The sequence below is a fragment of the Neltuma alba genome, unplaced genomic scaffold (assembly GCF_004799145.2).
Source record: "Neltuma alba isolate B1F8T4 unplaced genomic scaffold, ASM479914v2 tig00012679_pilon, whole genome shotgun sequence".
Lineage (NCBI taxonomy): Eukaryota > Viridiplantae > Streptophyta > Magnoliopsida > Fabales > Fabaceae > Neltuma > Neltuma alba.
Genome location: NW_021637109.1, coordinates 1 through 16,228, shown reverse-complemented (window position 1 = coordinate 16,228; position 16,228 = coordinate 1). Strand labels below are relative to the sequence as shown.

Here is a 16,228-nt window from a genome sequence, read left to right as displayed (position 1 = left end):
GATTTTTAAAATTATGCCAAACTGACCCATCTTTAATTTTTATGAATTAGTTACCTAATTCTTGAAAACAGCAAACCCACTTGGCATCTATCACTCACTCATCTTTCATCATTTCCATCTTGTTCTTTCCGCTACTTTCTCCCATATTCTCCATCAATTTTACACGTCTTTCCCTCTCTTCCATGGCTGATCTACTCAAGAAGTTTGGTGATGAAGCTTTTTGGAATTGATTTGTGGCTGATTCCATCTTTCTCTAGGCATTGGGTATAGAAGTTCCAAATCACACGTAACACGGGTTCAATTATTAGTTCCATGGATATGGTTGTGGCTTGTGATACTTTTTGCCCTCCAGTTAATTGCGTGCTTAGAACTTTTGTCCACACACTTCTTTCCGTAATTGCATGAGGGTTTAGTATCCATTATCACTTCTTTCCCTTTATCGAAGATCGTGGACTGTTTATATACATAAAAAAGAATGCTGGGTTTGAAATTGTATGTTTACTACTTATTATCAATCATTTTTTAATAAGAAATTATAACATGAATGAGAGAATAAAAAACATACAAAGAAAATAATTGATCCCACCACACCATCAGAAGGGATGAGGGACATATTTTATAGTAAAGTCGATCAAGATGGGATTTGTTTCCATCACCTCTTACATTTCAAAAAATTATATAACCATTGAGCTATTAATACTTAACAAAATTGTGCAAAGTAATATAAGTTAACTATTAAGCTTTGCCCATAGTTAATTTGCAATTTTTGTAATAAATGTACCTTGATTTTTCTAAACTACTCTATTTTAATCCTGTGCATTTAAATTACACCTTGATTGGGATCTTGCTGAATATTTCTAACAAAAGGGATAATTTGGTCAAAAATTATAAATTTAAAAGACAAAATAAATTAAAGTCTTATATTTAAAACCAAAATAAACTAATTTTCTAGATTCTATATTTAGAATTGGAGTTAGTATCTCTTAAAAAAGTCAGCTTTTCTCCAAGGCTATTTATTTTCTACCATCTTCACATTGAAAACACTGAATTGGTATTAGTGCATTCTAATGTTCTCTGCTGGTTTTCTGTGAAGTACTTGGCATAGTAAAGTTCTTTTAACGCTTATTATTGTTGGCGAAATCTATGATGATCTTGCTGAACTTGGCCCGCTGCCAAAGTTTGATGAACCTCCATGAATATTAAATATAGGATTGTGGACTCTCAAGTTCCTTAACACAATTTCTTTTAAAAACTGGGATGATGTAGTTGCAAGTGCAGAAAAATGGAGAAGAGGAATACCTGAGACTGCGTTTGAACAATGGAAGAGGAAAATTGATGGATACAATAATGAGAGAAAAGAGAAAAGAAAACCATTTTGTAGGTACTTTCCTTCAATTTCCAATTTGGTATATGGTTGTTTTTTCTCTTAAATAAATACTTTATTTTTGTTCTATTTGTATTGTATGCTCTTGCAGAGAGGCTAACGGTATTGATAGCGTAAAGTTACAGGGACTAACAGTGTTAAGAAAACAAAATTAAAGTATTTGGTTAAGAGGAAAAAAAACACACAGATACCAAATTGAAAATTCAGAAAAAACATATAAATACCTGGAAAAACGATTCTCTCAAAAGAGAAAGATGAAAATGTTGTAAATGAGACGATGATGCGTGCGAATGAAAGATTCAAGCGACCAAGTGGATGGACATGAATTATAATGGAAATTGTAGTGTTTTGGGGCTGGTTTAGTTAATTCCAATATAATGTGGACTAGTGGTGGAAAACAAATACGGAATTAGGGAAGAAATAGAATTCGTAAGCCCATAACAAGTGGGAAGTACAATTGCTAGTCCAAGCAATGAATTAAGGTCATTTTCTAGTGCTTCAACTGAATTTAAAATGGCGGATGAACAGTGGTGGAATTTCGGTAAATGGAATGGGAATTGGGTCTCAAGTGAGGTGTGTACATGGGCCTAAGGTGTGGCCCAAAACGGAATAATACGCAGCCCAAATATGACACCTAAACAGCCCAACATGATACATGGAAAATAAAATAAAAGAAAATAAAGTGCAAGCGGATGGGAGCTAATTTCAACCAAGAAACAAAAAACCGGACCGGGAACTAAACTGATCGAGACAGTGGGTCAAGGATCATTGGTCGAACTGGAGGTCAGACCGCGGTTAGACCGGTCATATTAAAATAATACAATTTAATTCACAACATTAAAATAGAATAGAGTTCATAAATAATAATCACTAAAAAAAAAAAAAGATAGTTCCAAAAGTAGTTTAAATGTTTGATTGTACCAAGAAAATATTAATAAAATACACATCTTTATGACTATGCAAAATCAAAATCATCATTAAGAAAACTAAATAAATTATCTAAGGGCAAATTAATCTTTTAGTCCTCTAACTTTTAATCTACTTATAACTCAGTCCCTCAACTATGACTCGTTACGACTCAGTCCTTGAACTTTTGACTCACCAATGACTCAGTTCCTCATCTCTCTAACGTGCATAAAATTTGTCCTTCTCTGTTAATTTCTCATCCCATGTATGAGCTACATCATACCTTTCATCCTTGTAAGCGCCACATCAGACGTTGAATCAGCACGAGGGTAAAAGCTAGAGGATTAGTGCTGCAGCGATTTTTCCCTTCTCATCATCTCCTTGTGTCTTCTCCACCTCTTTTCAAATTTCCTTTGGCTGAAGAAGGCATGTAAGATCTTGCATGCCTGTTTGTCATTCTCCATCGATCTTGTCTTCTCGATCGATGCGGTCTCCTCCATCTTCTTTCTCCTTGTGTTTGTATTCTCCATCTTTATTCTCCTCGTGTTCGTCTGACTAATGCAGATGGGGAGGAATGGATCTAAAAATTCTTCTCTACTTCTTCAATGGAAATGATTCATTCAGATTTCTGAACGTAAATTGTCTACCAGATATTCACATTTAGAGAATCAAGAAACACTCAACATTAGCGATAGCAAATTTTGTTGTCCCCTGCATCTTTCGTTTCACCGCTAGATCTCAAACCATGGAGGCACAATTATTTATTCATGGAATCTATTTCAAATTTTATATAAATTTCATGGGTATTTGATTTGGAGGCACATCAGCAATTATTAACACCGTCAATAATGTTTTTCTACACGTATGAAGGATGAGTTATGAGTTGGACTGCCACATGGATGAGAAGGATTATGTTTTTAAAAAATAAAAAGATGAGGGACCGAGTCACAGGGGAGTCAAAAGTTTAGGGACTGAGTCGCAACGAGTCATAGTTGAGGGATTGAATTATAAATGAATTAAAAGTTAAAGGACTAAAAGATTAATTTTTCCATTATCTAATTATAACATATGTTACATGATCTCTTTAAAATACTTACATATATCATTAGATTATATATTAATTTATAACTCTGACTAATTATTTTGAAAAAAAATGATAAATATAAATACTTTAAAATAATTTATTTAGCTTTCTTAATCTGTCTAAATTAATTAATTGAGTCTTATATTAATAACTGGATGTATCATTAAAACATTTTTTGTATCAAGCATACAGATTGATTACCAAACAACACATTTGAAAATGTTTGACAAATTTGACACGAAAATAATATGAAAAAATGATTACTTGCGTTTTAGTCATGTGAGAGTAATATTTATACACTTTGTATATAACTAACTATAGTTAACATCTAACAGAAATATATAACAGATTTAGCTTAAATAACAAGAATGCTATTCTATCCTTGACACCCCTCGCAAGCTGGAGCATGAATATTTTTCATGCCGAGCTTGGATATGAGCTTATGAAATCTTGAATGATGTAAGGGCTTGGTGAACACATCTGCAAGCTGATCAGAGGATCTGACAGGAAGTAAATGTATGATCTTTACTTGAAGCTTTTCTCGGACCAAATGATAATCCAACTCTATATATTTGGTTCTTTCATGGAAAGTGGGGTTTGCTGCAATTTGCATGGCAGACTAATTGTCACAATAAAGGAGAGCTGGATCAAGATGAGATATATTGAAGTCATTGAGAAGATACAAAAGCCATTGACCTTCACAGGTAGTAGAGGCCATTGCACGATATTCTGCCTCTGAAGATGACCTTGAAACAGTAGCCTGTTTCTTGGCTTTCTAAGAGATCAAAGAGGAACCAAGAAATATTGTAAATCTAGTCACAGATCTACGTGAATCAACACAACTTGCCTAGTAAAATCACTAAAACTTCTGAGCTTAAGATCTGAAGTAGAAGAAAAAAAATATTCCAGCACGAGGAGAAGATTTTATATAATGTAAAAGTCGATTAGCAACCTATAAATGAATGTCAGTAGGGGCTGACATGAAATGACTCAACTGTTGAGTGGCAAAACTGAGGTCGGGTCTAGTGGTAGTGAGATACTGAAGTCTTTCAATTAATTTTCTGTACGCCTGAGAATTTTCTAGAGGTTTGCCTTTGGCTTTAGACAGCTTGAGATGAGGACCCATCGGTGAGGAGGCTGGTTTACAGGCTAAGTATCCTGTATCTTCAAGTAATTCAAGTGAAAACTTCCTTTGAGAAAGGAAGATGCCATCATTAGATCTAGCAAGATCTAAACCCAGAAAATATCTAAGATCACCAAGATCTTTAATGGTGAAAGTGTTGTCTGGTTGTTGTTTGACAACATTAACTTCAGACAAATCATTGCCAGCAAGAACTACATCATCAACATATACCAAAACAATAGTAAATGAAGAAGAAGAGGCCTTAAAGAAAAGAGAGTGGTCAGAAGCTGATTGGGTGTATCCATAAGAAATCAAGATAGTAGACAACTTTGAGTACCATTGTTGACTAGCTTGTTTAAGACCATAAAGGGACTTCTGCAGCTTGCAGACCATGTTAGGTTGTGGAGGAGTAAAGCCTTTTGGTAGTTCCATATAGACCTCTTCATGCAAATCTCCATGTGAAAAGGCATTGTTGACATCAAGTTGTTGAAGGAACCAGTTTTTGGCAGCAGCTATAGAAAGTAACATTCTAAGAGCACTCATTTTTGCTACCAGTAAAAATATGTCAAAATAACCAATCCCTTTATTTTGAGTATACCTTTTTGCAACTAGCCTAGCTTTGTACCTTTCTATTTCACCATTAGCTTTGAACTTAGTTTTACATACCTACTTGCATCCAATAGGTTTCTTACTAGGTGGTAATGTAGTTAAAACCCAAGTTTGGTTATGTTCAAGAGCTTTGATTTCTGCCATTATAGCATCTCTCCAATTAGAGAATTTAACAGCTTGTGAATAGGTTTTTGGATCAGTGACAGAAGAGACAGTTAGAACAAAGTTTTTATAAGCAGGAGCAAGAGAAGAGTAAGATAGGACATTAGACAGTTGGATATCTGATGCTCCATCTGTTATTCTTTCTATCTTTCAAACCTAGGACTCCTGAGCATATATTTAGCATCCTCAAGGCCTCCATCCTGAGCTTGCTATATGGTATTGCAGCCCAAACATGGGCCCTAACAATTCATGGGGGTCTGATCTCACCATCCATGGGGCTAATCGTTCTGTTGTTTCTCCTATCTGTGATGATATTTCTTGCTATGTGCATGATCATGATGTTCATCAATGACGGCCAGGCAAGGCTAAGGAGGTTCAGGGGTTGTAGGGCCGGTCACGTAGCCATGACTAGGGATTGACCTGAAGTGGACTTGCGCATAGCGAGAAGGACTATGAGGACGGACGGATATCTCTGTTTTGAGTTCAAATAAAGGCTCGTACATGGCTTACGTTTTGTTTTTCCACTTGTTCCTTTGGCATGAGCCATTTATATTCTAGTAGCAGACTGGCTGTATTGGATGTGGTGACATTTTTAAATGTCTAGAAATACAAATTACACTTTACTAGAAAAAAAAGTTCAGAGGGCTCTGATACCATGATACGAAAATAATCTAAAAAAAATGATTACTTGCATTTTCACATGAGAGTAATATTTATACACTTTGTACATAACTAACTATAGTTAACATCTAACAGAAATATATAACAGATCTAGCTTAAATAACAAGAGTGTTATTCTATCCGTGACAAAACTCTTGCACATACACATTCTATAATGACTATGTGTGTACAATGACTACGTTAAAGTTAATGACTATGGTGATATTTTTAAATGTCTAGAAATACAAATTATACTTTACTAGAAAAAAAAGTTCAGAGAGCTCTGATACCATGATACGAAAATAATCTGAAAAAAATGATTACTTGTATTTTCACATGAGAGTAATATTTATATACTTTATACATAACTAACTATAGTTAACATCTAACAGAAATATATAACAGATCTGGCTTAAATAACAAGAGTGTTAGCTTATTCTTTTAAATTCGCAAGATTTTTATAACTCACCCAATTCACCCTCTCTTGGGTGAGACTGCCACTAACATATCCAACAAATGGGATACCTTGACCCCTACAGATGTGAGTGCTATTACCTTCCAGACTTTAATTGTCAATCAGGATTTATAAATAAGAATGAGGCCTTCAATTATTATCATTCAAGTTTGAGATGCATTATTGAAAAGAACTTTTGGGATTTGGAAGAGTAGGTTTGCAATCTTAAGAGATATGCCCAAATTCAAGTTTCAAACACAAGTCTGTATGGTTTATCCAACAATGGCTGTGCATAATTTTATCAGGCAAAATTCTCCAACTGAGACCACTTTATGCAAGCTGAACATGAAAGTGTAATAGATGAAGACAATAATTATGTAGCTGGTGAAGCGTCCTTGTTAAGTTTAACATCTGTCACACAAATGAATTGTATTTGTAACTCAATCAGAGACCAAATTGTACAAAGCTTACAATCTAATTAGTTATGTAATTTCATTTATTTCAAAAATGAACATATTAATGTGTTTTAATTTATATTCATGTTTGTCCATTATATATATTTAATTATCTACAACGTTTTTTCAAAAATTTTCTCTAACAAGTATTTTTATTTTATAAGTTCACCAAAAACATTTTTTATTTTATTAAAGTAATTTTAGATTTTTTTAAAACTATTTTTACAGTAAAAACATATAATATCAAACACTAGTTTACAATTAAACTTATTTATCTATTAATAATCCAAACAAGTTTTAACTTTTTCAACTAAGTTTTTATAAATAATAATCCAAACATAAATTATATCATACTAACTGGCTTTTACTCTACTTTAAATTTGCAAAAATCAGTTAGAATAAAAGTTAGTTTTACAACTAAACTTACTTTTCTATTAATCATTTAAACAAATTTTAATTTTTTCAACTGACTTTTTATAAACAGCAATTCAAACATAAATCACAATATACTAATTAACATTTTTAATTTAATTTAAATTTATAAAAATTAATTAAAATAAAAATCAGTTTTGTCGTGGCTAATTTGAACGCAACTCATTTTACGGACAAGCTGATTTACCATCAACACAAGTGCATTTTATATCGGAGCCTTGCAGCCCGGTTCCCTCTTTTGCCTTCTCACTCTTCTCGCCCAATCTCTCTCAGCTTTCACAAATCGCTAGGACACCGTCTTCGATCTCCCAGTCTCATACTCTGTCTCTCTTAATCTTCCAGACTCCCGGGTCTCGCCTCGATACTGTGGTTCGGACATCGTTGGTATTGCTCTCTTTTCGGTTACAAAATCAAAGATTAACGGGTATGAAAATGAAACCGAAGATTTCAACTGCGTCAAGTCACGAAATTGAACTTTAACTATTCGAAAATGGTTTCTCTTCCCTCAAAATCACCCTGCACTGAGTTTGTTACTCCTCAGTTAAACAACCACCCTTTTCAACTTCAGTTCCATCGTCCCGCGCAAAATCTGCCTTCGACTTCACCACAACCCGTCAAACTCCTTCGTCCCCAAACCAATCATGCGAATGGATTTAGTTTGCAGAAGAAGGAAAACGAGAAAAAAGGATTTATCCCTGCTCAGAGCACGGTATCTGATGTTTTGCGATTGATGGATGGTCTTGGCTTCTCTATACCCATTGACATGTACGTCTCTTTGATAGAAGAGTGTACTGTTTCTGGGGACCCTCATGCAGCCATGGAACTATATGTCCATATAACACAAAGCGGCATTGATCCTCCGTTAAGCTTCCTCAATCGGCTCCTTCTCTTGTTTGCGTCATGTGGCTTAGTGGAGCGTGCACACCACCTGTTTGATAAAATGTCTGTGAGGGATATCAACTCGTGGGCTATATTACTTGTTGCTTATTTTGATAATGCAAATTACGAGGAAGCCATAGGTTTGTTTCTCAACATGCTTGACCAAGTGAGTATTTTGGAGCTGCCCAATTGGATCTTGGTTTGTCTTCTGAAGGCATGTTCGTACAGTATCAATCTCGATCTGGGAAAACAAGTTCATGGGTGCTTAGTCAAGTTGGACATTAGTAACGATGTACGTCTCACTTGCGCATTGATTAGATTCTATGGGAAGTTCAATTGCCTAGAAGACGCAAATATCGCCTTTAACAAGGTAGCTAGACATAACACCTTCACTTGGACAGCAAAAATTGTAAATGATTGCAGAGAAATGCATTTCTACGAGGTTCTCAATGACTTCAAGGAGATGGGAAGGAGAGGAATAAGGAAGAACAGTTTCACAGTTTCTAGTGTTCTTAAAGCATGTGGAAGAATGCCAAGCCATGGGCACTGTGGTGAGCAAGTCCATGCTAATGCTATTAAGCTTGGACTTGCGTTAGATACTTATGTGGAGTGTGGGCTGATAGACATGTATGGAAGATGTGGGTTAGTGAGAGAAGCAAAACTTGTGTTTGAGATGATTCATAATAGGGCAAACGAGGCTTGCTGGAATGCTATGCTTATGGGGTACATGCAAAATGGGTTGTACATTGAGGCTATTAAGCTTTTGTATCAGATGAAGGCAGCTGGATTGCAGCCTCAAGAGTCTCTGCTCAAGGAATTAAGAATTGCTTGTGGTGGCAGTAGAGAAGTGGAATTCACGTAGATAGTTTTGTTTTTTTTAAAAAAAAAAAATTGAATGGACCTTGTAGAGCTGTGTAGAGATATATATATATACACACACTTTTTGATATGTTGATAATTCCATGTTCCTGAGCAAAATAGTTTTACAACTAAGCCCATAAGACGAAATGGATGGAATATTAATCAGTTTTCTACATCTTTTGCTATTGATTTTGCATGACTCAGCTAACTTTATTATAGGGCTGTTTAGTTAATCCCAATGTGAGGATCTGGTGGCTGAAAACAAAAATGGATTTAGGGAAGAAATAGAATTCCTAAAGGGGTGTTTGGATACCCTGAAAAATGCTTCTCAGAAGTATTTTTCCGCAAATCGAGATAAATTCTTCCACATATTTACCTCGTAGACCGTAAAATCACTTTTGAAACCATGGTTTGGTTTCTATCTAAGGGGGTGTTTGGATGAAAACCAAATCATGGTTTCAGAAGTGATTTTACGGTCTACGAAGTAAATATATGGAGGAGTTTATCTCGATTTGCAGAAAAAGTGCTTCTGAGAAGCACTTTTCAGAGTATCTAAACACCCCCTAAAACTAGAACAAGTAGGAAGTAAAATTCCTAAGCAAAGCAGTGAATTGAGTGGGCTGCCTAGCGCTTCAAAAGAGTTAGAAGTGACAGCTAAAGTGTGGTGGAATTTGGGTAAATGGATTGGGAGTTGGGTCTCGTGATGTCGTTAAATGGGCCTAAGGTGTAGCCCAAAACCCAAATGATACCTAGCCCAGATATATGACACCTAATCAACCCGATATGATAAATGGAAAAGAAATTGATTGGCCCCCTGTGTTCTGTGTTCCAATAAAATAAAATAAAATAATTGGGTCAAAGTTATCCGTATTAAGGCTTAATAGCATTTCAAATAAGATTGCTTCTTAAAAAAAAAAAATACAAGCAGTTATTAAAAAAAAATTAAAATAAAAGAAAATAAAGTGCAAGTAGATGGGAGTTAATTCCAACAATGCCCCCTCATGAATTCCTTCCTTGCGTTGCCCTACTGATAGAAGTTGTGCCAATCCTCTCAAATGTCCAATGAATCATTATTTAACACAGTCAACTTTTTTCCCACTTAACTCCTAATTAATTCACTTGATCTCAATTAAAGTGCTAAAAGCTCAAGATAGACTATGAGTATATAATAATAATAATAAAAAGGGATTTATCAACCATATGCTACATACCAACCACTTTCGCAGATCCTCCTCCTCCAGATATAATTCACATGCTTCATTATTAGATTACTAGTTATGCTCTAGTAGTTATTGTTGTAATTCTTCGTTAATTGATTAACACAAGAACAATTCACTAGCGTATCACATAAACGAGTACAAACCTTCTTCATATAAGAAAATCATAGATTATCTTAATTCACATCAACATCAATATGAAAACTTACTGGGGTGCATTTCAAGTTGCATAAATTGGAATACTTTCCTCAGTCATGATATGACAAATTAAAATCCTTCTATATTAAAAACATCAAGACTTCATGTTAACTATTTAAAAAACATTATTCATATCAAGGACATACAGATTGATTACCAAACAACCCATTTGAAAATGTTTGACAAACTCTTGCAAATACACCCATAAGAAAAATTAAAAATAGATTCATTGTACAAATTCAAGCAATAGGCTGGCAAAACAATGATATTATACGTTTCTTGGTTTCATCATCTTGAACAATATGGCCATCTCCATGTTGGTACATGCACAGGCACATCCTTACAAGGTTCACTGCAACTTCCATGAAACTCGTTGAATAAGAGGAATTGCTAACTTCTTTATTCATCTTCTTCCAAGTTTCACCTATCAAGGAATTTATGTGCCTATGAGCTTTAGCTTCAGAAGCCCCAGTTTCATTCATGATTCATGTAACACTCAACTGATTTGGGTACGTCTCCCGTCACCTTTTCCCGCTGCAAAATTAAAGATTCGTAGGAAATAAGTACCATATTTCATGTAATATATTTATTGGTTAATTAAATATGAAAGGACTGTGTAATGATACCTTTGCTGTCCCCAAATCATTGACAAGGCGCAAAATGGTTGATACACAGCGAATAACATTAGAATATTCTTCAAACCGAATCGAATCCTCCTTCGAAAATAAGCATGAAAACGTACGACTGGTCCACTTCTTGAAATCCATGCATTTTCTAGGTACTCAGGAAAGCTGGGTTTATAATCATTACGGTGCCATGTTGCCTCAACCAGATCTGATTTTTTCAAATGGAATGGACATTGGGTCTCGTGGGGTAGTTAAATGGGCCTAAGGTGTGGCCCAAAACCTAAATGATACCTCTCATTTATATGATGCCTAACCAACCCGATATGATAAATGGGAAATAAATTGATTGCCCACCTGTGTCCCGTGTTCCAAAAAAATAAAATAAAATAATTGAGGTGAGAGTTAATCATATTTAAAGCTTGACAAGGTTTCAAATAAGATTGCTTCTGATAGAAAAATATAAGTACTTATAAAAAAAATTAAAATAAAAGGAGATAAAGTGCTAGTGGATGGGAGTTAATTCCAACAATGCCCCTTCACCAATTCCTCGTCATGCCCCATTTAAGCTTGCCTTGCGTTGTCCTACTGATAGAAGTTGTGCCAATCCTCTCAAATGTCCAATTAATCATTATTTAACAAAGTCAACTTTTTTCCCAATTAACTCCTAATTAATTCACTTGAACCCAATTAAAGTGCTAAAAGCTCAAGATAAACCATATATAATAATAAAAAAGGGATTTATCAACCATATGCTACATACCAACCAATTTTGCAGATCCTCCTCCAGATACAATTCACATGCTTCATTATTAGATTACTAGTTATGCTCTAGTAGTTATTGTTGTAATTCTTCGTTAATTGATTAACACAAGAACAATTCACATCAACATCAATATGAAACTTATTGGGATGCATTTTAAGTCGCATAAATTGGAATACTTTCCTCATTCATGATATAACAAAATAAAATCCTTCTATATTAAAAACATCAAGACTTCATGTTGACCATTTAGAAAACATTATTTATATCAAGCACTTACAGATTGATTACCAAACAACCCAATTGAAAATGTTTGACAAACTCTTGCAAATACACCCATAAGAAAAATTAAAAATAGATTCATTGTATAAATTCAAGCAATAGGCTGGAAAAACAATGATATTATACGTTTCTTGGTTTCATCATATTGAACAATATGGCCGTCTCCATGTTGGTACATGCGCAGGCACATCCTTACAAGGTTCACAGCAACTTCCATGAAACTCTTTGAATAAGAGGAATTGCTAACTTCTTTATTCAAATTCTTCCAAGTTTCACATATCAAGGAATTTATGTGCCTATGAGCTTTAGCTTCAGAAGCTCCAATTTCATTCATATAACACTCAACTGATTTGGGTATGTCTCCAGTCACCTTTTCCAGCTGCAAGATTAAATATTCGCAGAAAATAAGTACCATATTTCATGCAATATACTTATTGGTTAATAGAATATGAAAGGACTGTGTCATGATACCTTTGCTGTTCCCAAATCATTGAGAAGGCGCAAGATGGTTGATACATAGCGAATAACATTATAATATTCTTCAAACCGAATCGAATCCTCCTAATTGGTAGAACTAGGAAGTAGAAAATAAGCATGAAAAAGTACGACTGGTCCACTACTTGAAATCCATGCATTTTCTAGGTACTCAAGAAAGCTGGGTTTATAATCATTATGGTACCATGTTGCCTCAACTAGATCTGATTTACAGAGATCAACCCACTGAAAAAAAAATTGAACACAATAATTGACATATAAAATTAGCAAGGGTTAAAGTCTAATTTTGCCTCACAAGTTTACATGTAGAAGTTATGTGGATATCTACAAGTTTTTGTTGGATCAATATCATCCAAAAAATATTAGAAAAAGAAGCAAAATCGCTCCACTCGTTAGAAAATAACATTGACAGTTAACATGTTTGACAATTAGGGCCAATATTACCCTTTTTTTCACTTCCAAAGCAATATTGATTCAACAAAAACTCATAGATACAAACAACTATGTGAAAACTTCCATAGCAAAATTGCACCTCAACCCAATTAAAATACATCATGATTAAAATTATTTATATTATACTACATCTATTAATATAAGAGTTAATTAGGATTTGGATTTGGTCCTAAATAAAAGATTTCAATCCACTTTGTCTTCCAAATTTATAATTTATTATTTAAAATATCTCTATTGATTACATATATAAATGTGTTTTCATTTAAAGGTAATTATGATTACAAAGGGTATTATAGAAAAATCAACTCATATTTTTATCAATAACTAACTTAATTAATTTTTTTAATCCATCCAAATTATATTAAGGGCGGGAGATAGTATAAAATAAGAAAAGATGCAACCGATGAATTATATCGAAGTATACCACTTTCTTAATGTGTGGAATGATGTTGCGTCCATTTTCTTAGAGGAAGTCAAAAGCCACTTCATTGACAAAGTTATTAAGTGCAAGGAAACAAATTTTCATGTAGTCTGGAAGTTCATCCATGGCATTGACGTCCCATCTATGTCATAAAAGAGGTATAAAATGGCAACAAATATTGGGACACTTATACATACATAGATACGTATATTTATCATAAAGATAACATGTTTACCTGTTTACCACTTCTGTGAAAAGCTTTAGTTCTTCCAAACTGCCGTGAACATCATACATATCATCAATTCTAGTTATCATTGCAAAAACCTTTGAAACCACTCTTCTAAAATATCCAAATTGTGGTTGAAAAGCCAAACCCACTGTCCCCATGAGGTTCTCAACCATTCTATCCCTTACAAAACTCAGCTTTTCTCCGAGTCCAGTTCTTTTCCACCATCTTCAAATATAAAAGCATCAAGTAAAAAAGATCGGCTTAGTAGTATGCATATTTTCTCTTTGTTTTTTTTTTTTTTTAATGTTTTGAAGTTCTAGAGCTTAGCAAACTTCTCGGAGTTCCATCGATTTTCACAACTGAAAAGAAAACCATTGAGAAATTTGTTTGAAACTCATAATATTATCAGGTTGAATTAACTAACGAATTTTTTTTTATATTTATCAAAGAAATTCCGTGGAGATTGAAAATTTCACTTGAAAATATTCAATCAATAAAATGTAAATCATTGTAAGAGTTCTAATCAGGTCTAGAAACAGTCAAAGTTTCCTAACAGGGCCGAATTTGTATAATTATTTTCACCTTAACACTTGTTTCATATCCTCTTGGTCAGTAGCTTGTAAGATGTTGAAGTCCAATTTAGCAAGTTTGAGCAGAGTGGGGCTCATGTTCAGTCTTCTTTCATAAAATGGATGAATCACCGAGTTTCTAATCTTGATACCCTCCAATACAGTGGAAGCTCTCGGGCATGACTAACCAAAAGTGATATTTCATCATCTTCGTAGCTTTTCTTCACAAATGCTTTAAGATGAATTGAGCTAAACTCTCTTGCTTTATCCAAAACTACTTCACCTTCAATTGAAAGGAAAGAAGCTTCATACAATGATAACATACGCTTGATATCGCTCGAAAGGCAAGAACGGAAATTACCATTGTAATCTAAGAATCCATCAAATGTCCCTGAAAATAACCATGCAATTACAAATTGAATAATTGTTAGCATTAGAAAAATAATTATATTCTCCATAATAATGCTTGATTTCTGTGAACTTTATGCTCTATAAGCGAATAAAATATATACCTGATGACACACCATAATAGCTTTGTTGTCACAAGAGTCTAAATTCAAGAGCCACGGCGTATAAATTGTTACTTATGCTTGATGTTTCATTATTGCAAATATTTTCCAATATATTCTTTTCTGTTGGCTAAAATGATAAGCCACTCCCGGTCTTTCCATGTCATCAATGACCTCTAATTGTTCCACAGGATTTGTCAATGTCAAGAGCATCAATCTTGCTTCTTCCTTCAACTGATCTCTTTCTTCTAGATATGTTTCTTCCTTCAAATAATTAGTATATAATAATTAGAAAATCGATTTTGCACAGAAAAACAATATATGATCATGATATGAAATAAATTTCAATAAAGCAAGTAAAAGAATGAACGTGAAAGAAGCCATACCACAAAATCATTTCTTATTGATTGGATATAATCATAATCCCAAATTGAAGGTTGAAAGTGATTTGCAGAACCACGAGAAGTGTTTTTTTATTAGAATCACTAAAGGTCGAAGCCTTGCATTGGATTGTCGGAGGAAAACAAGAGCTCCTGATTGCTGAAAGTAGAGGTATGATTTGACTTGGGAACTTCGGTTTTGAAGATAATACTGTTTGAAAGCAAGGGAAATTGGTAGAAAGCCATTGGAGTGAAATGAAAACGCTTCTGCTTAGTTTTACTTTATTTTGCAATGGAACTTCAGTTCTCTTTTTTATATTGGGTTAAGGTATAATTTTAATTCTGATATTATTTCTTAGGTGCAATTTCGCTTTTGATCTTTTTAACATACAATTTTGACCCATCTTTTTTTAATACAATTTTGACCTTCAGGAGCAAAATTGCACCAAAAAATCAGAAGCAAAATTACACTAAAAAAAGATCATAGGCAAAATTGCAAATGAAAAATAAGATCATGGACACAAACTCGCACCACTGAAAAATTGGAGCAAAATTACGCCTGAGAAATGAGATCAGGATCAGATTGCTCCTTAACTTTTTTTATATTTGGTATGAATGTTTTAAAACCATTACTGGTCTTTTTGCCAGTTTGGATTTTTTAAAAAATACTCTAACCTTTCTTACATTTTGTCTCACACCAAATCCCTAATTTTGGCTGAAATATTTTGAAGAAGAATTTTCCTTTTCTCTTCCTTAATTCAAATTTTCTTTTCGCAAAAAGTTATTTGCTTATTGTTTTTATCTACTGGGATAGAAGTTCAAGTAATTTAGTTAAAATAGATATAAAAGCTTGATTGAAAATTTGATTAATTCTTTTAATTAATATATACTTGATTAAATGTGTTTATAAGTGTTTGTAGTAAAAAATATATTTAAAATTTTTAAATTTAAATTACTTATTACTTGTATAATCTCTTAAACTAACTCATTTATACTATATGATAAAAAAAAATATGCATTTGAGATACAGTTTTAGTTGTTTAAATTTTTTTTTTAAAAAGTAAGTTTCAATAAATATGA

At 33.7% G+C, this 16,228-nt stretch overlaps 2 protein-coding genes across 2 annotated transcripts; one reads left to right on the top strand and one right to left on the bottom strand.

The window, feature by feature from the left end:
* The first annotated feature begins 7,759 nt into the window (after positions 1 to 7,759).
* LOC114729785 (pentatricopeptide repeat-containing protein At1g31790-like) lies at positions 7,760 to 9,017 on the top strand. Its single transcript, XM_028916824.1, has one exon. It carries the CDS (start codon positions 7,760 to 7,762, stop codon positions 9,008 to 9,010), a length of 1,251 nt encoding a protein of 416 aa, XP_028772657.1. The 3' UTR covers positions 9,011 to 9,017.
* Positions 9,018 to 12,183: 3,166 nt separating this feature from the next.
* On the bottom strand, positions 12,184 to 14,650 carry LOC114729787 (myrcene synthase, chloroplastic-like; the record flags this gene model as incomplete). The annotated part of the gene is made up of 6 exons (XM_028916826.1): positions 12,184 to 12,471; positions 12,564 to 12,653; positions 12,780 to 12,812; positions 13,525 to 13,603; positions 13,697 to 13,915; positions 14,422 to 14,650. Coding segments are annotated over 6 exons (938 nt in total), but the record flags the coding sequence as incomplete, so codon positions are not given.
* Positions 14,651 to 16,228: the final 1,578 nt, after the last annotated feature.

Excerpts from the sequence above, each read along its gene's own strand:
- LOC114729785 (XM_028916824.1), top strand. The coding sequence starts at position 7,760 with ATGGTTTCTCTTCCCTCAAAATCACCCTGCACTGAGTTTGTTACTCCT.